Source organism: Opisthorchis viverrini (genome assembly GCF_000715545.1).
Source record: "Opisthorchis viverrini unplaced genomic scaffold opera_v5_116, whole genome shotgun sequence".
Classification (NCBI taxonomy): Eukaryota; Metazoa; Platyhelminthes; class Trematoda; order Opisthorchiida; family Opisthorchiidae; genus Opisthorchis; species Opisthorchis viverrini.
Window position 1 is genome coordinate 901,071 of NW_008751772.1, and position 24,542 is coordinate 925,612.

At 45.9% G+C, this 24,542-nt stretch overlaps 1 protein-coding gene across 1 annotated transcript in view; it reads left to right on the plus strand.

Annotated features, from left to right (window-relative positions):
- Positions 1-24,542, plus strand: part of T265_05891 (hypothetical protein) — a gene marked incomplete at both ends in the record, with an annotated part of 45,389 nt that overhangs the window by 7,490 nt on the left and 13,357 nt on the right. The window contains 2 exons of the mRNA XM_009171020.1: positions 10,288-10,411; positions 12,295-12,783. Of these exons, the coding sequence (XP_009169284.1) occupies positions 10,288-10,411; positions 12,295-12,783 (613 nt within the window). The remainder of the gene's footprint in view (positions 1-10,287; positions 10,412-12,294; positions 12,784-24,542) is intronic.

Consider the following 24,542-nt stretch of genomic DNA (forward strand, 5'->3'; position numbering starts at 1 on the left):
TCTATCTATGCTCAACTGCTTGAGTTAATCGGAACATTAACCACGCCTGCAAAACTACCGTCTTTCGACGGTAGTTTTACTTTCCATCTAGGCTCCTGCCTGGCGTGAAGTTCGTAGGAAACAAACCATAATTACCATGACAACAGGAGGTGTAAGTTGTCGTAGGTCAGACGTGGAGTTTTATGGATCTGTACGCGTTTGCGTTAGAGGGTTTCTAGTACAAGATGGGACACCTCACAGGACCTGACACGTAACGAGTCCTGGTCAAATTTCTCTAGATTGCATTTCCCTGTGTTTCGATTTCTGTACCAAGTGCCCGATAGTCTTCCCCCTTCGTTTCGTAGAAAGTAACAAAAGTGTACAGTTTTAAACGCATGTCGACCGTTCGCTTCCTGGTTCCATCTTGTGCCCACTACCCAGGCCATTTGGGAGTACGTCGTTCTCGTTTGAGCGGTTCCCTTTCTTCCTGGAGCAGTTACTCTCGTGGGTGGGCACCAAAGAGCGGAAGCTCGAGTTCTCTTCTCATTAGAGCACATCAGTAGTGCATATCTTTGGCGTGGGGGTTTGAGTTCCATACATGTGACGTGCGAGTTCAGCATGTTACTACTATTCCACAAGCGCTCACTGGACATACCTGAATTGTTAGCTAAACAGGTAACGTTTCTGTACTTGAGCAGTGTGATTGTTCTGCTCGACTTCTTGAACTACAGCATGTTTCGAGCGTCCGTGTCGCTACCTGGCTGGGGGTCCTGACAGATGGATCCGTCGATCGACACAACAGAGACAGGCACACCCATCACATCATTTAAGGGTGAACACATTCGCCTGTTCAGACGTGAAGAGTCAGATGAGTCCACGAATGTGCGTTGGTGGAGTAGTGGTCACACACTCGCCTCGCCCCGGGGTTCGAATCCCGGCAGGGTCATTGGATATGCACTGCTGATGAACTATAATAAGAGCGAAGCTCGAGTCCGGTGGTTCCCCCTGCCCCCTTGGTGTGGACTCACCGGAATTATTCCGCCAAAACAGGAAGACGACTGTTCAAACCAAAGTGGTGTGATTATGAACAAAATACCTATCCCGCAAAACCCCAAACCTACAACAGAGGCGGTTCCTGGGTCGTTCTTTTAGCTGTCGAGCATACCAGTCACACTGCTCAGTCGCGACTACTTCCACCTGTTCAGAAGCGATAATCAGGGGACATCCAGCGCGCGCCGGCAGAGTGGCGATAACACGCTCGCCGCGACCAAGTACATGCATTTCTGATGAGCTCAAATAAGCGTGAAACTCGAATTCGCGGCTTCCCGTCTTCGATGAGGACTCACAAGGATAATCACGCCATATTCAATCTCAGGACAAACTGGAATGGTATACAGCTCGGGACATGAATACCTCAAGTGTTTCTAATCAACACATTCGAACGCTGCCATCGAGGTCAACAAATTTTGTTGAATTTTAGCAAAAGTCCTGATGACTGGGGCGGGTTTATCGCGAAAAAGTAGGATGGTTCCGGAACGAGTTGGACGTCGGTAGTGTTTCTGATAGTTGATTTGAGAAAAAACGATACATATTGAGAACAGTTTGATCTAGACTACTAAACGGAAGAACTTCGGACGTGAAACTGCTCTTCAAAGTTTCTATTTCTCAAAAAGCAATATGAGCTGCGAATGTGCCGTTATCATTCCAGTCACTGCAGTTTCTTGTGAATCCTCGAACACAATAGTTGAGCTGTCATCTCGTGGCTCGAATAGACTCCGTAATCCAATGAAAGTTGATTTTCCGCAGTTTTCGGTCCGTGATTCGAAGCAATCCCAACCAATTTGGGGTCGCACTTGCTGTGTTGCCTTCGACTATCTTCCAAGATCTTGTTAGAAGTGACTTCGGGTGGAATTTGAAGATACTGATGAAATTTGCTGAAGCGGATACCTTACTACCGTTGGAAAGAACTAATGAAGGTTCGACGAGAACCCGTGAGCCACTGTTCATATTCTCGACACCGCCAACGGGGATTTGATTGAAGTCGGTTTCTGCCTCCAAGTGAGCAGTATCTCGCAGGAAGAACAGTTTTGGTGACCGACCCACTATATTTTAGACAAATACGGCCCCCTCTAAAAGTCCATCTTACCGACAGATATATCCTCTATCCCCGCAAATACTTTTGGTCTTTTCCACCCAATGGCCAGTTTCAGCGGATCAAACATTTTTGAATTCACTGGTCCAAATTTTTTAAACAGTGTTTACAAAATCCTAGTTCGAATTCGTGGTTTTAACGCTTCTACCTTGATCACTTTACGAGTCAATTCGCGCCCACTGCTTTCAATAAATCTTTGTCTAAACGTCAAAAACTCAACAAGACCGTTTTTTGAGCTATTTCGGAAAGGGTTCTTTGAGTTCTTGTCTTAATATCGATCGAGACCCACGTCTATCGATCTATCTCCACGTCAAGTCTGCCTTCCTTTGCGCACTGAGTGCCCGTATGTCAACTCAAGGTTAAAATAGACAGTTTATCCAACATTTATTTGAGTTGGTACTTGAGAAAAGCGAAGATTTCGCGACCCCTTACATACATCATGATCCAGACACATAGTGAATCGGATCGCGTACTTTACAACGCTGATTTGAGTAGTTCATAACGTGTTCCGCTATTGGCCGTTGTGGAATTCCACGCAGTTCTCAAAACAGGCCCACAAGAAGCTTAATCTAGTCAACACAGTCGCTCAGATCTGATCATTCCACGCTAATGAAGCAGTATCATCTCTGTGAGAACCTGTGCCATTCGTTCATTTCCCACGGTACAGTGGAGGGCAATTATATATTTCCGTTAGTTTCTTTCCAATTTTGGTTTAGATATTCGATCTATTTGTGTGTCTATCTTGTTGCATCATCAGCAAACAACAGTTGCAGCACCCTTTCAGTGCCTAACTGCTATGCCGCCCGAAGGTTGCACGAGGGCTGGGATACTGCCAGGTTGCCCAGGTCTAGACAGGGGAAGTCGAGAGGCAGAGGCCGGGTTCGAACCACGGACCTTCCGGTCAGTAACGTCGCGCTCTAACCACTTCGGTCATCTCGCCCCTCCGTTGCAACATCAGTCGAGAGGACATCACCCTGCCGAGCGCCTCCTTCAAGTGACTACTGACGGAAATGCTATGAATTCACTATAATTAATGAGAAAAACTTAGTTACGAGAAATAGAGAAGCGCTGACAAACAGGAAGCAAAAATCGATAGATGGTTCGGGCGGAACGCAGTTCCACCATGCCAACGTTGGGGTTACTGAATGATCTTCAAGATGAGAATGGGTGACCCTGAAACACGCATTCGGTCCATCAAGAGATTCAGATTTCTCTTTCCGAAAATGCTAATGTTAAAAGCTTTCCGGAAAATCGCTAAAGTAGATTTTCTGAGGTATGATAACGTATTTCTTGGCAGACTCTCATCAACATCATCCTCATCATCATCATCATCAACATCATCACCAACATCATCGTCATCAGCCTCATCATCATCCGAATCATCATCACCATCATCATCATCATCATCAACATTATCATTATCATCAACATCATCATCATCATCATCCTCATCATCATCATCATCATCACCATCATCATCAACATCATCATCCTCATCTTCATCATCATCATCATCATCATCATCATCATCATCCGAATCATCATCATCATCTTCAACGTCATCATCATCCAAATATTTTGTTCACTTTTGGGATCCACCTGATGTCAAAATGGTTACTGACCGTGATCAACTTAAGGGTTCAGTCGTCTTCGAGCCATCGAGGAGGGAGCGCCTGCTCATCAACCTGAAGTCGGAGGCGTACCGGTTGTCCACGTACCTAATCACATCAAGAACACATCCCTAGTACATTTGGCCAACGACCCGAGATTGATCCATATTTCGGTCACCACACTGCTAACCTCAAGCGTCGTAACCTGATAACATCGATCTGATCCACCGAGGCACGGAAATTATGGAAGTTCTGTCTGTCTGGGGCCACTAACTACTTGTATTTGTATATGCCAATCGGGAAGAACTTCAATTCGTTCTGACTTCAATCGGAGCGAATTGTTAATCGATCACGAAGCAAACTCACCCAATGGTTTTTTGAAGATACTTTCATGTTTTTGACAAAAGCGATTGACTGTGTATCCCTGATCCATATGTGAACTGAGACAGATATAGACATAACACACTACTCATAAGCTTGCTGAAAACACTTCGACAGAGCACGTCCAGTTTCGCCCTTCTTGGGGCTCATCGGGTAGACGTAGTCCCCGAGTTTCCGTCAATCTTATGCTCTAATTGAACCCCTATTGCGCTATTTTCGAGAAATACACTCATTTGCAAATCAATTTAGTTTTCACGGGAGACTAAACTGAATCTCTCTTTTATGATATTCTACAACTGAATTTGCTGCACACAGGCTGCCTCATGATTCAGTTGGCACGATATTCGAGATATCGCAGTATATTTTCATGAAGGAAACTACTCACAAGTTTGTTGAAAACTCTTCGACAGCCCACGACGGGTTTCACCCTTCTTGGGACTCATCAGGCAGACGCAATCCCCGAGTTTTACTTCAACGCGAATATCGTATCGAATTAGACATGAAGCAGCCTGGTGGAGCACAATCAGTTGTCCGGAAACATCACAAACAAGAGTTTCAGCTGGGTTCCAGGTGGGTCCATTACGAAACCTAATTTGTTTGCAACTCTTATCCTGTTGCGATAATTCTGGTCTGCCCACATCCAGCCTCGAATGAGGACAAAACGGGGGCCTTCTGCTAGTCTGTTTTCTTGTCTGTGGACAAGAGAGAAACGGTCGAAACGCGAACGACGAGCACAGACTCCTCCACCCCGTTATTGGCGCGATTATTCTACACTAAAAGGGAAGCACCATGTTGGAGCGTTGCTGTTGCGGGATAACCGCACCTCTAGCCGCGCCGACGAGGACCCCTGTGGATGATTAGCCGACATGAGAGGCGAGATGGCTCAAGTGGTTAGAGCGCGAATTTACTGACCGGAAGGCCCGTGGTTCTGGCCCAACCCCCGCCTCTCGACTTCCCCTGTCTAGGCGTGGGCAACCTGGCAGTATCTCAGCCCTCGTGCTTCCTTCGGGTGGCATGGCAGCTAGCCGCCGAAAGGGTGCTACAGCTGAGCAATTATTTATTATTTATTTTTATCATTACTCATATGAATTCCTGGTTTGCTAATACACTGAACCGATTGTTGTTGCAAACGGCCGCCTATCTTTTGTGTGCGCTCAACGCACTTGAAATTCGCATCAGGACTGTCTATTAAGGTGGCACTTTTGTTCCGCTTTATCTGAGCTCTGTTTGTTGTTATCCTCAGTTGTATGGACGTACACATGCTCCCCCGCTCACCTCAATGCCGGTCTCTTAAAATGACGCGCTAAAAAGTGGACAGAATGGTCTTAAATCGGTCGAATGTCTTTTAACTATACAGGATCTAGTGAGAAAAAGGCTTGTCAGTGGGTGAATTGAACCCTTACACTTTATGTTTATGAAGCTTCGGTTTCGCTGGCCCTCCCCCTCCCCAGGAGCACATTCCGCCATCTGGGGTTAGAAGTCGGGGGATAGGTCAAAGAGACACGTATCGATCTGTAAATTTCTTGATATGCAAAGCAGAACGACAGCAAGGGACACTACTGCGCCTGCTGTGTAGTCAGAGAATCCTCAAGGCTTGGAATTATCCGTTTTGGGGTTTTACTATGTCTCAAAGAAAAGCCGAACTGTCAACTCTGATGAAAAATACGGATCTTTTCCAGATAAACCCCGCCAAAAAATTAACCCATGCGACTCGAAAAAGATTAGAGAAAAGAGGATATGAAATTTGTACTTTTAGTTTTTATTGGAGAGGGTGAATGGTTGGGACATGTCATTATTAGTTTGAATGAAAAGGTCCGTTTTTCGCGACCTTGGCCTCCAAACTAATTCACACAACTAGCTGTCCACTAAACATCGGTGTGTGCGTTTATTCTGCACCTTGTAGACTCTCCAAAGAGTTTCGATGGTTTGTGTGTGAGCTCCAGTCGTTGGTTGCACAAAGTGTTCGGTATGATTAACCGTTTCATGAGTATAATTCATGTCAATCATCTTTTCAATTCCTTGGTATGATTTCCACATATCGGAGAGGACAATTGAGCCGGGAGTGATGCAGGCCTGGATTTTGTCCACCAAATTGGCCGCAGTTCGGTCTGGCACTGCATTCACGAACACCTCTTTAGTTTCCCGACACACCCCTCCGAAAATCCACTGTTGGGGAAGCATTCGCTCTACGTGAATTTTACGGCGAGATATTATCGTTTCATCGATCTCGACGTGTAGACCTGGGCTGCCGATAACTGTTGGAGTCTCCGAAAGCCGTCAGGCGCAAACTTTGCGAAGAAAGTTCTTCCAGTCATCAGCGGTCATGTGGCTAATAGATAACTGCTCTGAGCAGAATTCGATTTTTACGAAATTTTTGGACCAGCAATAAATGATAGAATTACTCTCCTTAACTCCATCCTAAACCGGTCCAGCCAAATTGCCTTTCGAAGACTGATTTCTTACCTGCACTGTCGGACATTACATCGTTGCCTGTCAGAAACAGTTGAAAGTGTCATTTGTTGGCCATAAACGCTGGCAAAAACGTTACTGGTAGATCACTCCGTGGCTTCGCTAAAAACGTAATGCCGTCTCCTTGTGATGAACGAGAGTTGAAAGCGTCAGAAAGTTCATCTGAGGTTTTACGTCCGAACGGAGAAAATATTTGCCCAAAATGAGCCTAGATGCGGATAAGGAATTGTTTTGATCCAAAATAGGTCAAGGTTGTGTGCGTAGATTAGATTGGAGCTGGCAAAAGGCGGAGGGTGGCTTAACTTTTCGCACATGCACTTTTCTGCATTAGTGTCGGGTCTTATCTGGAATAGATCCAAGACCACGAACCAAACGTGGTTACACACGAGTACAAACCCGCCTGTTGTTCTGTCAAGATGACCTCGAAGGAGCTTGCGAGAACTAATTCTGAAATTTCCGACCCTGAAATGAGTTCACGTTGCATTCTGTGTTCGACCTTGGATGGTGAGTATTACTCATCTTCCCTGCTACGGTTTCTCTTATTCTACGCTCAGCCATGGCCCCCAACTGCAGCCTGCATTAGCCATTTCTGAGAAGTCATGTTAGGCGAGATTCCAACACTGACCAATGTTCCACCCGTGGATAACAAAGTCAAAGAGTTTTCAGCAACCTTGTGAGTAGTATGTCACGTCCAAACAAGGTCAAGCTGGTCAGTTTGAACTGTGAATAGCATACTTCTGAAATGAGTTGGAGACTCTTTCTTCTGGGCTCATCAAGACTGTTTACAGAATATTTAGACTGCATTTTTATGCATATGTTTCTGCTGACCTTTCTCTCTTTGTTTGCTTGGACAGCAAGCGCCGGTAACAATTCACTCTGAGACAGTTTTGACAGCCAAGAAGCATCCACCCGCGCCCCAGCACGCTTGAACATGCGTGGTGTTGACCCCCCGTTTGACCTCGACACTGTTGCTGGCCGGTATTGCGGTCAATTTTAGCCAGGAAATCGTTCTCTGTGTATCTTGGCTTGTTTTTTCTCTCTTCAATTTGAGTTCAGTTTAATTACGGTCACCGGTCCAAATTGCTTTATACGTTTAGCAACAGACTGTCGCGCTGACCTTGATTCAAGAGAGAAAGCAAAACAGGCCTAGTGACAGCGACCGCGGCAGAGCGGCAGCATCGGTGGAAGTGATGAGTCTGAGATGTGCACGTGCATACTTACCTGATCTTTTGTATTGTCCTAAGTGTAGATTGAAGATACAAAGGTGGAGATGAGTGAGTAACCATGAGGCGTGCGTGCGTGCGTACGTACATGTGTGTCTTATCGATCTGACAGGCGAGTCCAAAACCAGAGAGAGCGAGAGCGAGAGAGAACATGTTCGTGCACTTGAGTGGACTTGTCCGGACAAGATGAAAACGTGCCCCGTGCAGAAACACGTTAGTGTCAGCTGGTCACACCCGTTCCCCGCTATATACCTTGTCGACGCAGCGTCTAGGCTTGTCAGCGCAGCTGACTATCTACTCCTGACTAAGCAACGACCGTGGCACACGAGGTCAGGCATCATTTTTCACAGTCTGATCAAATGTCAACTAGATGATGACCTTAGTGTGATCCAAACGTCATCGTGTTCCTTTCCGTAACCTATGGGTAGAGTCATGTTCCTAGTGGAACATGAATAGCGCTTGAATGTGTGTCACTGTACATCAAAAACCTTGCCTTCCCTGTACTTTAACAGGCGCTTCATAACATACTACTTAAAAGGCCGTCGAAAGCTCTGGACAGCCCAGCTTCGTCTTTCTCGAGGCTCATTAGGTTGGCCTAGTTCCCGAGGGCCCGTCAACCCTGTATTCTAAGTGAACACCGAACTGTAGGCGCTCATTCATCTAGGAATCACACTTGTTTTCACGGAAGGCCTCAACTGATGTACTTCGGTTGAAACTGTCGTTAAAAGTAACACAGTAGAACCTGGTGTGGGCGGAAAATCAAGGAATACGTCTATCTGATGAGCTCCCGAAAAGGCGAATCCGGTCATCGAAAAGATATCAGCAACCTTATGAGTAACATATTCCTAAAGGAAAAATATAGTGCTCTATCTCGAATATCTTGCCAAACAAAACGTAGCGGGATGCCTTGTGCAGCAAATTTAGTTGGAGAATATCATAAACTGCTTGAGTCATTCGTTAAATTTAATGAAATTTGTGTCCCGCTTCCATCTCTCACGTCCTTGTTGCTTTTTGTCCCAAAGCAAGCTGATACAACGCTCTTGTGCTTCAAATCGGTATGTATCCGGGGCAAACTTGTGGGCTAAACTCGTCGCTAGTTTTTTCTCGTTAGTATGCACCAACAGAAGTCTTCCAGTTGGACAGAGTTTCCCGTTGTTCGCGTGTATGAGATCTCGGTGAACTTGCCGACCGGTCCGGGGTTCGAACCCGACCTCTGTATCTCGACTGGTTCTGTCACCCGACCTCGTATCTCGACTGGGTCCGGCCAGGCTTGAACAACTTGGCAACTGGCGTGCATCCTTCGGTTTAGGCACGGAAATTGTGTTACGCCTAATGACTGTTCACCTACTTGGCTGGGCACACCGAGTGAAAGATGTGAGGTGCCCTCGAGTCTTGAACCACTGAGGTTTCATAACCAAAGGCTAGCGAACCAAAATTGGATATATGTAGCTGAAGATGGTGCTTCGCCTCCGAGACAGATATGTATTCAAAACTCTGTATCACCCTGAGAACATTTCAACGTGGGGACTGCGAACACCGTGGCTGAAAAAGCCCATAATCGCAAACGTTTAAACAGAACAAAAACTGTTGTTCGCAACGTGAACTGAAACCCAGTGTTACAAATTCTCAGTTAATTCGAAGCACAGCCGGATCACTCTGAATAGACGAATTCATAAATAGACAGTGTGCGTACATAAATTCAATCTGACCTCGGTTGACTAGTGAGCAAAGAGTGCATAGTTACAAGATGTGGCCTCTGTGAGCAGCCGAACTGTACATCTTCTGGCTTTTGACAACCGCTGTTTCAGAACTCTAGCTCGTGTAGGAACGTGCTGACGAATTTTTGAACGAGACAATTAGGAAGCGAGTGTTCGGCTGTTCAACGGGGATCTCAGTCGAAGAATGTGTCCAGCACCTGGGGCTGCGGACTGCGCATAAAGGAAACTACTCACAAGGTTGCTGAAAACTTTTTGACAGCCCACGACCGGTTTGGCCCTTCTTGGGGCTCATCAGATAGGCACTCAGTCTCCGAGTTTCCGTCAGCCTTATGTTCTTCTTGAGCGGTTTTATCCCCGCCCAACTCGGAGCGGCGGAAGCAGACAGACCTGGCACAGGGGTAGGAAAGAGATCGCAAAAAGTCTGGGTGCTGTTGGTGCGACTCGCCTTCCAGGATGAGGTCCACGTTACTCCCGTCATGTGCAGGGTTGGAGGCGCTGCAAGGCATGACTGCTAACTGATGTCAGGGGTGTTCTTTTGCCCAAATGAGTGTCTGGATTGATTCTGTTCGGCTAGCAGTTAGTTTCTTCCCCCCTCGTCCAATTTTGTTCTTTCCTTCACAGTATGGTTTTTTTAATAGACTGTCATCAGCGTTGAACATTGATGTTGAGCTGTCGATTGTGACGAATCTGTCCGCGTAACACTTCGTCACATTGATTACTTCTTTAAAATTGTTTCCTCTCCTTCTGTATTCTAGGTCACTATGGTCCGAAGTGAGGATGCCTTGTTGGCTATTCGAGATCCCAACCCCTGTATCGACGGCCGAAAAGCAAACGTGAATTTGGCAGTGTTGGGTGCCAAACCGCGCCTTATGCCTGGAGGTAAGCCGCCAAACTGAGATGTACTCATCTGCATCCAGTACAACTTTCGGTTTGGTCTCTAATTTGTGAAAGTTAAAGACAGTCTGGTCTCAAAAAAAACGACGTGAGGCCAACACAGATAGGATAGACCACTGTAGGTCCGGCTTATCGGGCGTTTCGTACACGCGGAGACAATTTTTTCTTCGAGGGGGTCTTCACGACCTGTCCGTTTAACACACCTGTCCCCCTCAAACACTGTGTTTTGGACTGCGTGTCAAGTCAGTATCCGACATACTATCTGCTAATATTTATAGAAGGATTGTCTTTTTTAGACACAAGTTACGCTCTACCTTCATATGGGTTTGATTTCAACGCTTGTGTTTATAAAAAATCGTTCAGCTATAGCACCCTTTCAATGCCTAGCTGCCATGCCACTCAAAGAGAGTACGAGGGCTGGGATACTGCCAGGTTGCCCAAGCCTATACAGGGGGGAAGTCGAGAGGTAGAGGTCGGGTTCGAAACACGAACCTTCGGTTCAGTAAATTCGCGCTCTAACCACTTGGGCCATCCCACCCCCTCGTGTTTATTACACCCATATCCAAAATGCACCTCAGGCTTGTGATTTATGTGGCGCGTTGAAAGTGGACATTGAATCAGCCCCCCCCCCCCGGATAACGATATAAGCCTTTGGAAATGTCTTGACTTCATTTCTTACTTTGATAAGCGTGATTTACCGCATAGTTACTCAGTCTGTCGATGATTTCAAGACCCGGATCTGTTTGAGCTCGTGTTTGCTCATGCATGATGACAGCTTATCGAGATTCAAACACCTGGAATGTGAAAAAAATTGAGGTCACCGATTCATAGGTAAAATGCGGGGGGGGGGGGGGGNAATGCGGGGGGGGGGTGTTATTAATGTACTACACACAAAGCGCGCATTTGAGCTCCGGTGCTTATAGGCTGTCAGGTCAGATGTCACAGGCCGCGTCATGTGTGCGTGTGATTTGTTCTGACCTCATTCAAACCAAGTCATTTGTAGGCGCGGGGGGGTTAGGAACGTAGGGCTTAGGATGGTGTGTATATCAAATACCAAATAACTGATGAATAGGACTCTATTAAGTCAACCTGGATGGCACGCAAGCTGGGTTCTGCTCAAAAGCCGAATCGGTGGTCGCTTCAATAGAAGGGCTTGTGTAAGACGTGGTTCACAACCCAAGATCTTGCTTCGTACCAGTAAGGTTCAGGAGGTTAGCCTAAACTACACTGCACGGATTGATCGTCCTTGTGAGTTGGGTTTTAGTGTGTACGAATAGACACATGTCTGTCACAACCGAGCATCCCACGCGCTCGCACTTTGTATCAAGAATGATCCCAAAATGCTCGGTCAAAACAAGGCTTCCAGTGTTCGAGAAATACACTTATTTGTAAATCAATTTGGTTTTCACGAGAGACTCAACTGAATCTCTCGTTTGTGATATTCTACAACTGAATGTGCTGCACACAGGCCGCTTCATGATTCAGGTGGGACGATATTCGACATATCGCAGTATGATTTCATGAAGGAAACTACTCACAAGTTTGTTGAAAACTCTTCGACAGCCCACGACCGGTTTCGCCCTTCCACTTTGGGCTCATCAGGTAGGCGCTCAGTCCCCGAGATTCCGTCAACCTTATGTTCTACTTCAGCTAGGTTCCAGGTGAGTCTCCCGCAAAACCAAATTTGTTTGCCAATGAGTGCTTTCTGCTAATTTCGTGCGATTTGGTATCAAGTGGAACCCGTGACCCCGTCAAATTCAAAACAGCATTCACGCGAACCAGGATGGCAAACAGTCGTCTTGACGGTGAGCCCGTTGATACCGTGGTTTATACCTGAATCTCAAGGGACGTGTGTATCAAGCTTATAGTGTGGGCTGTTTTGTTATGTGGCTTTGACACTTGGCCTATTCGAACAGCGGAACTGAGACGTCTTCAGATGTTCGACAGTCGCTGTCTCAGAACCATAACTTGTGTGGGTTGGTGTCGGCGAGTCCGTAACGAGGCAGTTAGAAAGCGCGTTTTCGATTGTGCAACGGGTACTTCCATTGAAGAATGTGTCCAACACCAGAAGCTGCGTTGGTTGGGACATGTGTTGCGAATGCCGAATCATCGCTTGCCGAAGAGAGTGCTGCTTTCCATGCCCAATTCAGAGTGGCATAAACAGAGAGGTGGCCAACCCTTGACTTGGCAGAGGAGTATGAACGAGACCACGAAAAGCTTGGGTGCTGTCGGTGCTACTCGCCTTCCAGGATGGGTACCGCGTATCCTCACTGTGCCTGGTTGGAGACACTACAAGATATGGCTTCCAGCCGATGTCAGTGGCGTTCTTGTTGTCAGTCTCTATCCAGATTGCCTGAGTGAGTGTCTGAAAGTATAGGTACCTCGGAATGATTGTGGTAAGCTAGCACCAAGTCCCTCCCCCGTCCACCTTTACTCTTTTCTTTACAATATGGCTTTTAAATGAATCACGGTTGTACGGCAGTGAAGCATTCGTGCTGAACAATGATGTCATGCTGTCGATGATGATGATGATGATGATGATGAGCGTCTTACATTCGTAGTAGTAATAGGTGCCAGCCTTAACCAATGAGCTATTTCAAGTTCGAAATCGCACGGACTACTTTGAGTTTTCCGGTTTCTGATCGCAGCTTCGCTATTATCCAACTATTCGGTTATTCACAAAAACCAGACATTCTACTTCCATTTTGGCAGTAGTCATCTACGAGTCCGTCATTTAACATGAAAGACGCACGCCTTCCAACTGGATGCTGTGTAGATCTGTTCCGTTCAGAACAGCCGAGTCATTTGGTGTAGTTGGCACGTCACTCAATTAATGAATGAACTTATTTCTGACTGAATTGATAGTGAAGCCTACTGATGGGAGATGATATCTTTCACGGAAGTGGCGATAGAAATGGAGTTGCTCACAGGTAAGGGGGGTGTAGAGCGAGTGAACACGTTTTGGATTCCCGCCCCCCCCTCCCCGCCCGAAAAAATGAGTAGTCCAAAAAACTCTATGGAGATAACGACGGCACCTAAGTTGTCCCTTCCCGAAACCCGTTCTGTTCTGCGCAGTTCGAAACGCAGAGTTCATTGGAATCGATAGTCGATAATCTTGGTTGCAACCAAGAACCAGGTGCCCTGTCTGCGGGGACCCCATTTGAAACAGCCGTCCCATCAGCTAGCCTGATCATCATCGACGGCATGACGTCAGTGTTGCACGCCGATGCCGTACAACCATCATCAAGCACTATACACAAAATTAAGAGTAAATAACTTTCTGTAATGCACTACTCATGAGGTTGTTGAAAACTCCTAGACGGCCCATATGACCGGTTTCGCCCTTCTTCTCGGGGCTCATCAGGTAGGCGCGCAGTCCACGAGTTTCCGTCAACCTCATGTTCTACCAGACTGCTAAATAAATAGATCGCTAAATAACTTTCTATTCAGCTCATTCATTCTGTTGGAGCATCTGTCCACCCGGACAGATGCGGACGTCGAGTGCCAAACCGTGCGAGTGGACGAGGGCTTGCGTTTTTCTTCAACGATCGATTGTTTTGGTCGCCCGCACAAAATACACATGATTCATCCTCTGAATAGGCAGGTAGGTAGGTAGGTAGGTGGATAGGGTGCGGAGAACAGACAGAGGTGATTTATCTCGACCCTATATTCAACAAATATCGTCCTACATCGACAGCTGTTGTTCAAGTTTGTGTTGTGTAGGTGTGCGTCCACTCGATGAGCAGGGTGTGTGCGCGCACGCACGCACGTATGAAATGCTAGCTACTGGTGTAAGGGTCACGGTCAAGTACTTGTTTGGTGCAAAGAGGGTAAGAATTTGAATGGAATCTAACCAACCACTGCTAATTTGGCTTCATTCATACAGGCACTAACTAACTATGTCAACAACAAGAGCACTACATCACGCGATGTGACTGGCACAACATCCCTCTGTTGTGGACGATCTCCAGTACTCAAAGTTTGTCTAACGGCTTTCATTCGTGGCTTTTCAGGTGTTGCTTTTCGAACTAATCACCTGAAACAGTCGTTGAATGTACGACAGTAAACCGTAGACGGTGGAGTTGCGTTTCACCGTAGTTTAGGACTGTCTACTGTTTCACAAATTCCCGCTGCCATCTGATGGTAGAGAGCTCGTGACCGAGGGTAAAGGTTTGTATTTATCATGCTGTTAGTTACGCGTTATGAGGAAGGGATCAAAAACTAGCCTTCCGCCAGGACTTTTGTCACGTGACATGCACACATCTATCGATCAGTTCTCTCCTTTGCGTCGGATCAGCGCGCGGAATTTGATTGTGAGAATGACATTTCACAGAACGAAAGCATTCAGTAGACTACCCAAGTAGCATTCGTCATCGCTGCACACAAATCTCCCGTTCCCGCTCTCTCTTTCATCCAAACTGTGCTGGCGGTAGTAGGAATTTCGCTGTTCTCGCGGGCATATTTTGGCAAGACCACTGACAACGACTATTTTTTTGTTTTAAAACGCATTTTCGAGTTTCTGACCAGCTGGGTAGTGTAGACTTGGATGTTAGGCATTTGATTGGTAGGACGGTGAACGGCCGAACTTTGGGTCAACTTTGGAACACCAGTTGAGGTATTCTACAGATCCGAAGGGACACTCTGTTGGATTTTAGCTCATCAGTCTGATGAATTCGAAGTCCATTTGTATTGATAGGCAGTGCAATGCGTTCCACCTAACAATGCAAACAAGGACAAGGAGGGAGATGTTACAACTTGCTCCGTTCAGTATTCCTCAGATCCTCAGGATCATTAAATCGAGGAGTTTCAACGTCTGCGACAGAGGTAATTTCTAGTACCTAAATTGTTATTCCGAACAGGGAGACACAAAACAAACGGGTGTACTAAAGGAATGCGTTCGGTGGGGGGGGGGGCGGCTAAAAGAGAACCAAAGTACAAGGATAAAAGACCACGGAAGAGTTGCCTGAATCCAAACTGATGTTATTCTTCAATTGAATGTATTGTACAAAGACCAACTCATGCCTCAGTTTTTACAATGTTCGAGCTATCGCAGCGTACTTCCTTGATGCAGCCCCATTCATAAGGTTGCAGAATACTGTTTGACAGTCCACGACCGGTTTCGCCCTTCCCTCTCACCAGTTTCCCTCCAACCGTCCTTATATCCTGCGTGAACTCAGATTACTGCATCTCTTGAGTTGCACCCAATTTGGGCTCAACGTAAGATTGACTGAAAGGAACTCTGGGGACTGTACCTACTGGCGAGTCCCAAGATGGACGAAACCGTTTGTGGGCTGCCAAAGAGTTTTCATCAACTTTGTGAATAGTTTTCTTCAAGACGGGTCATCCTGTTCTACCTTCGTTGCGGCCGTCAGATGTTTTCATCTAGCCGGCGTTTCTTGTGTAATACAGAAGTAAAAAACCATCACTTGAACAGAAATTTGTCCGCTACATTTTGTGAAATGTCACATGAATCTAGAAGTGTTACAATGGGACAGTCCAAAATGGTTTAATAGACTGACTCTATATTAAGGATTTAACAGGGGACAATCAACTTTCCCGGCCTCAGACAGGATTTCGTTTGGGCATTGGAACCATTCTATGCTGAAAAGCTGAGAACTACTCACAAAACCCAGAGAGTTTCGAACCCGTGACCTTCCCGCCAGTCGTTGAATGACTATGCGTTCGGCCATGAGTATCCAATCATCAGTGTGAGTAGCTCTCACTTGGACAGGATATAGCGCCGCCTATCCTTCAATCATAAAAAATACATCAATTAGGCACGACGTAACCGGCTTTTCGAGTAACGACTACCTGGATGAAAGTCTCCCTCAAAAGCTAAATTTCAAAGTTAAATTCCAAATTAGTTTGCAGATGAGTGTATATTCTCTAATTTCGTGCAATTTGGTTTCAACTAGAACATAAGGTTGACAGAAACCCGGGGACTGCGCCTACCTGATGAGCCCCAAAAAGGATGAAACCGGTCGTGGGTTGTCGACGGATTTTCAGCAACCTTATGAGTAGTACACTACAAAAATTTCCTTCCTGTTTGCGGGCCGATCATCGCACGTTGGTCGCCCTCATGAACTCATCCATAATTTGTGCTAATCCATAACCGATTCTCGAGCACGCCTTGGTCATTCAGATATGTGATGAGCCGTCAAGCCAGTGTGTAAACCGTACACCCCAATACAGTCATCTGATAACCTTGGATTATTCAAGCGAACAAATAAGCAATTCACATGTACGAATGTCTTTCAAGACCGAGAACTTGATACTAGTTTTCGGCGACGTATCTACCATTCCGACTCTTTCGTTGAAAGTAGCGACTGACTTGTGCAAACTCTGGTTTAGTCCGTTAGTTAGATCAAGACCGATCTGAATAAACTTCAAGGAGAGAGAGAGACAATGAGATTCACCGTGGTGTCCTCGTTTGACCACTCTTAGTTCGAATTTTTTTTCTCGGTATACTGAGTTTAGCTCGATATGAAATGCAGTCCATGAGAATGGATTTGTTTGCTTACCGTGGTGTTGTGTAATTTACTGATCAAACTATCTCCGTGTGTGCGTATATGTCTGTTTGTTGGCCTATCTTATTCAATACCATGGCTAATTAGCAACGCTCGATCTGACCTGAGAGCTCGTCAAATTTCGCAGCTTCTATTTCAGTCTCAGGTCTTTCGAGTGGAAATAGGAACATCTACAGATAGCTGGGATTGCCAGTTTTCATGGTACAATTTGATTCAAAATAAATCGATAAGCCTGGTTGAGCATCGTGTGACCAACTCATGTGCCACTTTACTCGGTCCCGCATCGACCAGCATAACCAACCCGGTTGAACTTCGGCATCGAACCTACGTTTGTGCTTCACCAAGTCGGCGGTCATTAATACCCAGCAATTGACCTTACCACTCGGTGATAATTAAGAGATTAATGCGTATCAATCACTCACTCACACTCGGCTGGTTCATGGCCCTCGAATCGTATTTCGCTCACATTCAGTAAAAGGATGCCACAGCTTTGAACGATTATCACAAATTTTGTGATATGCACTGAATTGAGTTGGACTGATTACAGCTCAGATTCTATCGTATTATCGATCTCATGAACGTGTTTACGAGCATGTACTCATGCGTGTATTGATTGATTCTAACACCACTCGACGGCCGTGGAATGTCGTACGAAAACCGACGGGCAAACTAAACATAAGGGAAGTAGGATAGGGACAACAAGGCCATTGTTTCCTCCCCGAATATCATACAAATTTTTTGGTATGTTCGCGTATCTCATATCTACCCAACGTTTATATGCTCAACGTTTATATTTGAGTGGTGAAGTGACATCTGCAAAATTTATCAGAGCTTATTCCTTGATCACAGATAAAGTAGATTGTCTGCAATGATAAGCGGTTTACGGCTTTCAAAAGACGAGTGCTTGACGTATGACACTACTCATGAGGTTGCTGAAAACGCGTCGACCATCCTCGGTTGTTTTCAGCTTTCTTGAGGCTCTCCAGGTAGGCCCGGTTCTAACTAGATTCAGACTGGACGCCTCTGTCTTGAAAAACACTTTTTTCGGGTCCACTTAGAACTCAAGTGGACTGCGCTTGTCTGATGAGACTAAAGTCAAAGGACGAGGCCGGCCGTGAGCTGCTTGAAAGTTCCCGGAAGTGGTTTTCCTTCAGAAGAAAATGTACTGTAGGATCCCGGATATCGTGCTAACATTCAGTGCAGCACACTCAGTTGAAGAATAAAATAGACGAGATCCAGCTGGAATCCTTAAAACCGCAAGGCCAGTGAATTTTATTTGTTGACCTGATACTTACCCCTCTCGTGAACGAAACGGTACTCATTTAGAATGACCCCTTAGTTGTCTGATGGCCAGCCAAACAGATAATCGTTCGACTGTAACACCCTTTCGGTGCATAGCTATCATGCCACCAGAAGGAGGCACGATGATTGAGCCATTGTCAGGTTGCTAAAACCTAGACTGGAACGGTTGTGATGCTGGGTTCGAACCACTGACCAGTAGGTTCACCAGTGAGTAATCTCGAGGTCAAAATTTATCAAAGCGAATTTGTTTGAAGACTAAATATTCTGATGTGCGCTACAATCGAATTCCCCTGGTTCTGCTCACTACGAGGAGCGTTGGGTGGATAAACAGATCTTTCAGGACGTGGTGTGGTGCGCAACCAACTGGACGCATGAACACACCTGGAGCTGACCACGCCTCTTCATTCCGAGTGGTTCAAAACAGTGTTGGTAAGCGATTACAATGGAATGTTAAAAATCGGAATGTGCCAGTAACCAACCTGGTGATTTTTTAGCTTCAACCAGATTATGAGGTCAACTGAGACCAATCGACATCACCCAACTTTTTTCTCCTGGCTAATTTCTTCTCAGTCACCTGAATTCTTTCTGATGCGTGTGATGATCATAAAACCACGGAAATCTTTCACAAAACTAAGTTGTGTGATTGAAAGAAATCACGAATTGTGCAGCATCCTCAGTCGTGATCTAACGCTGGTCAAAACCACCCGCTACAGTGGAACTCATTTGACGCATTTGTTGGTGAAAACAGCCCGTGTCCGTGGGGCATGCGGATGACTGTGATACTCTGCACGCCGAGTATAAATCAGTTATCTGGGGACCGTTCAGCTGTAGCACCCTTCCAACGCTTAGCTGCCATGCCACCCGAAGGAAGCACGAGGGCTGGGATGCTGCCAGGTTGCCCAAGCCTAGACAGGGGAGTCGAGAGACAGAGATCGGACCTTCCGGTCAGTAATTCTCGCTCTAACCACTTGGGCCATCTCGCCCCTGATTGAGGACCAAGACTTTTGGACTAGATCTTGAGTTATTGAGACTCACACACTTGAAAATGAAGTTGATGACGGCAAGTGTGAGTAGTCGCGGAGTAGCCCAGATTCAAGCAAACAGTAATTTTCGGTCTCGTGAGGACCATGAAATCTTGAGCCTGAGAATATTATGAATGTAACAGGGGTCTCAATAACACGAAATCATGATTTGTCTTATCGATATCACCTCCCCCCAAGATCCCGACACAAGAGGATTTTCGAATAAATCAAGACCCGTGCAAAAGTAAAAACCACCTCTATTACTCATCCGTCTCTTTTCTAGATAACAAACACTTTGTAAGGCATCATTCGAACAGTAAAAAGGAAAATAAGTCAGTCTGCTCGGTGCCAACGAAAGAAAGAACGTTCTTCAATGCAGGACAGCTCGTTGACCAACCCTAAATAAGAAGTTACGAGTGATTAGACACGAAAATAAAAATATAATCTTATCATAGTATATTAAACATAAGTTAATCAATTAAACAGCAATGAACACTCACTGAAAGCGGGGTGCTTTGACACTCGGCAAGATACTACAACATGCTTCATCAGTAGTCTAGATCGTTACGCTACCCAAAGAGGATATTTCGGATTGTGAACTTCGTATTTCCTGCACGTTTCTCTGGTGCAGGTCAATTACAATGTGACCGATTGCTAGAGAAAGGAAATGGAGGCTGGATCGAAGCTGCAATGACCTTGATTCAAGTGACCTCTTTCGGGTAGCATGTGGCATGGAATATACTCTTTCTCTCTGGTGAGCAGGAGCCACGATAGTATCCCAGCTCGCATTCAACGATGAAGGTGATCCTTAAGGTCATCGATAGATTAGGGTGCCATCTCGTTGAAGTCGATGGTGACTCAGAAACCATCCAGTCGATACACACACGTCATGTTCCCGACTCGCCCCGGGGTGATTCCTGACAGAAAGTGGGATAAAATGCTGCCAGGTTATGAAGAACTGAACGAATTCCTGTCCCCAGTAGTCTTCCGCGGCAGCCATTTAATCTCTAGCCAAGCACATTAGGACTGACTTGTGACGTTGTCATCCAGAACGAGAACTCCACGCTGGAAGTTCCTGTCAGATGCTTTGATGACGGAACTGCCTCTCATACAAGCAAACCCGATTGATTCCAGACCGACATATCTACACGGCAGTAGCGAGACTACTTAAACGAGTTATAAAATCTAACGTGGAACTTCGCACGGAAAAATTTGCAAACTATCCACAGTTTTACGAGTAATTCAACCATAAAATCAAGCTTGAAATTAGCTCAAAATCGCCTTACTGGATGAAGAACATCTCAGATCACCCAAAGGTGAAGTTTGAATGTGTTCTTCACCGAATCACGGTTGATTCTCAGTTCACTTTGGGATTGTACAACGCCAGCGTTATTTTCGTATCAACATTTTTCCGATGAAAAAAACGATTTATTCCATCCTATTTTTTAAAATGTTGTTTTTGTTTCAACAGCTACATCCGTCCTGCCCGCGTTCTTCCCATTGCAAACCGGGTAAGTTCCCCAACCGATGCATTTCACTTTCTTTGTGAGTTCCAGTCTCCTGCGTTCAAGCTTTAAGGAGGGAATTAGGGGAAACTAGTGAAGAAAGTTCACCGTTCTCCAAGTTTCTTGGGGAGAAAACACCGGGACATCAATGAAATCTCACCTCGAGTTGAGAAGTGGGAGAGAACGGGAGAGTAGTCATGATATAACCACGATAAGTGGGAGAAATAAGACCTTATAGAGTATAAAGTGACACTATAGTTCGTACGTCAGGCAAGTGATCAACCGATCAGCTGACCGGTGAGTAGCTGAACACTGTAGCAGCCGACCACGACTGACTGATGGTCCACAGTTTCACAACGCTTCCAGGCTTTTCCACACAGAATGGCTTCTTTCTGGTAGTCAAAGAACCAACCATAAAAGTGATTGATATTGACTTCCACTCGAAATGGTGGAACTTCTTTGAACTGTGAGAAATTTCTGACCTCGGAACACTTGACACATGGCCTATAAGGAAGTAAGTGGGACTACCGTCTGTTAGAAGCTTGTGTCTCTCCATATATCCCATCTACAATTTATACAGAATCAATTTTTGGAATGCGGTTACACGAACCGCGTGACTGCGAATCGTATCAATTGCAAAGCATTTCTGTCGAAACGGCATGTAACAAGTTACGTGCGAATAGTGCGCAAATACAAACGGTCACTTTCATAAAGATACTACCCACAAGGTTGCTGAAAACTCTTCAACAGACCACGACCTTCTTGGAGCCCATCAGTTAGGCACAGTCCCCGAGTTTCCGCCAACCTTATGTTCTACTTGAACCCAAATTGGACTGTTTTCGAGAAATACACTCATTTGCAAATCAGTTTGGTTTTCACGAAAGACTTAACTGAATCTCTCATTTATGATATTCTACAACTGAATGTGCTGCACACTGGGCGCCTCATGTTTCAGTTGATATGCTACTCGAGATATCGCAGTATGTTTTCATAAAGGAAACTACTCACAAGGTTGCTGAAACCTCTTCGACAGCCCTCGACCAAACTGCACGAAATTAGCGAAGTATACTTGCAAACAAATTTAGTTTTGCGGGAGATTCACCTGGAACCCAGCTGAAGTAGAACATAAGGTTGACGGAAACTCGGGGACTGCGCCTAGCTGATGGGTCCCAAGAAGGGCGAAACTGATCGTGAGTTGTCAAAGAGTTTTCAGCAACCTTGTGAGTAGTTTAGTTTATGAAAATATACTGCGAATTCTGGAATATCGTACCAACTGAAGCAGTCTTTGTGCAGCACACTCAGTTGAAGAACATCATAAATGATAGATTCACTTGCATCTCCCGTGAAAACCAAATTGACAAACGGTCATTCTTTGGTTGAGTATCGAATTTGCTAAGTCGATTTTTCTCCGGAAAAACTGAATGTGTTCTAAATAACGGGTGTCTCTTTATTCAGACTGTGGTTGCTCGCATCTCTCAACTGTTTCTGTTCCGTGAACTTCACCGTGTTCTCTGACTGGAACTAGGGTCTTCTGCCATAGGCTGCCTACTCAGCATTGATCGATGATCTTACTGGAGCACGTCAATCTGCACGGTGCTCCCTACCTTGTTCTGAAAACACAGACACGTCAAACTCAAAATCACCGAGTCTTAAAGCAAGGTCAGCCGACAACGAGATACTTTACGCGGCAGCAGCGTAAATCAAAGCAACTGCCGGCCGTTTACAATGCGTCTGATTTGGATGGTCAGTCGTCCACTTTGGGATCAATCAAAATCCTTCCGTTTCAGAAGGATCTTGGATGCATTTGGTGGTTAAATATTTGGGCGACGGCATGCTTTTGACACCAGAGCTTCGTCAGACCAACTGAGTGCGTTACGAAGCTGGTCGATAGGGACAGACGGAGAACCAGTCAGATAGATATCTTCTGATTAGAACAAGAGGTCTGCTAATTAGTCAGAAGAGCTTGTCGGTTAGTGATGGTACGGTTGATGAGCTGGAAGAATTTGAGTCTGTGATCTTCCGTTTCAAGGCGCTTCAAATGGTGGTTCACCTTGTGTTCCACTTGTGGGTTGGCAAGTGCTACCACGAGGTCGACTTCAGGTCCAATCTACTTCTGTTGATGACTCCTCCTTGTGATAACCGCACCACTCCACGTGTCAACTCGACTGATCTAAAACCGTTCTCCACACGCTCGCGCCAGTTCTATGCCCTCTATGCCTGGCAATTTCCACCGTCTCGGTCAACAATCTCTGTGGTTCGAATCGTAGCCCGCGTGGTTAAATTTCGAAATCCTTCTTGTGTCCGGCGGATGTCTCGCCATTACCAAGTCTTTCAGTTTGTCGGCGGCCTGTCTCTTGTGCTCACGTCGGTTACTTTCGGGTACATGCTCCGATTGTAAAGTGTGATTTCGTCTAGACACACCTGTCCTAAAGTTGCTGAGCATCATAAACGAGAGATTTAGCCGAGTTCAGTTCAGTCTCATGTAAAAACCGAATTCGTATACAAGTGGAGGTTGTCTCGCTTGAACGGTGGCTTCCCTTAGATTTGAAGTGGTATGGTATCTTCGTTTCTGGATTATCCGATAAATGACGTAGGCTGCGCTTAGCAACACAGTTGTAACACGGCGATTCTCACGAAGGTTGGGCTCAACGGTCAGCAGTTTTGCCTCTTTCTTCAGGTACGTCTGACAACAGAGATGAATGTCTCTAAGTTCTACTCCTCAGCGTGATTAGTTTGGCATAACTTACTGGATTATTCTGCCAGCATATTCGTTGAGAGGCCTATGCACTTGAAGGTCCAGTACGACGGGCACTCAGCACACAGCACGCGTATTTTATGAGAATTGATCACGTGCCGATGACTGAATAACTATATGTACTGCTGGTTTCACAGATGGATGGATTGTTGTCACCGGGAGCTGCTGTGGCACCAGTGACTCACACCATCTTTTTTTCACGCTCAGAGTTGCTCACCACAGGGTCGATATTCATGTTCATCACCGACAGACTTGGTAAAACTCATTTAGGACATCAGCACCGCTCACTATCGGTCCCTCCAGAAAACCGCTTGTGTGACTGTCTTGAAAAGGGGTTCCAGATAGTACAAAATTGCACCGTCTACATCTGTTGCACTGGTGGTTGTAGGTTTTTACGTCACCCTTGTTTGAAAAGCCCCCTTACCTGTAAATCATTCAGCTGCAGCACCCTTCCGGTGCCTAGCTGCCACGTCACCTGAAGGAAGCACGAGGGCTGGGATACTGCCAGGTTGCCCAAGCTTAGACAGGGGAAGTCGAGATGCGGCAGAGGTCGGGTTCGAACCCAGGGACCTTCCGGTCAGTAAATTCGCGCTCTAACCACTTGAACCATCTCGCCCCCTGTCCTGACTGCAACATTCTAGTCACAAGAAGGGCATTGCAATCGGACGTCGTTCTTGAAGTGTGTGACGAGACTAGCTTGTTACGAGCATGCGGAATGCACCGGAATCGTTAACCGCCGTTAAGACCGCCAACGACTAACCAGTTGCAATCCTAAGTCCTAAGTGACCACCTGTCTGTGAGGACTTCCCAATCAGGTGGTGCCATGAGTAGTTTTCGACCAGTCAGCAGGTCCACCAGTTCTAACGTGTGTTTTGACTTTACAAGCCATATGCTAATTCCCACTAGTTAGATCTGGTTATCCAAACGCGGTTGGCCATATTTTTAGTTCCGTGTTTGCGAAAATCACAGTGGATAGATGATTTAACTGAGCGACTGGGATGGAAT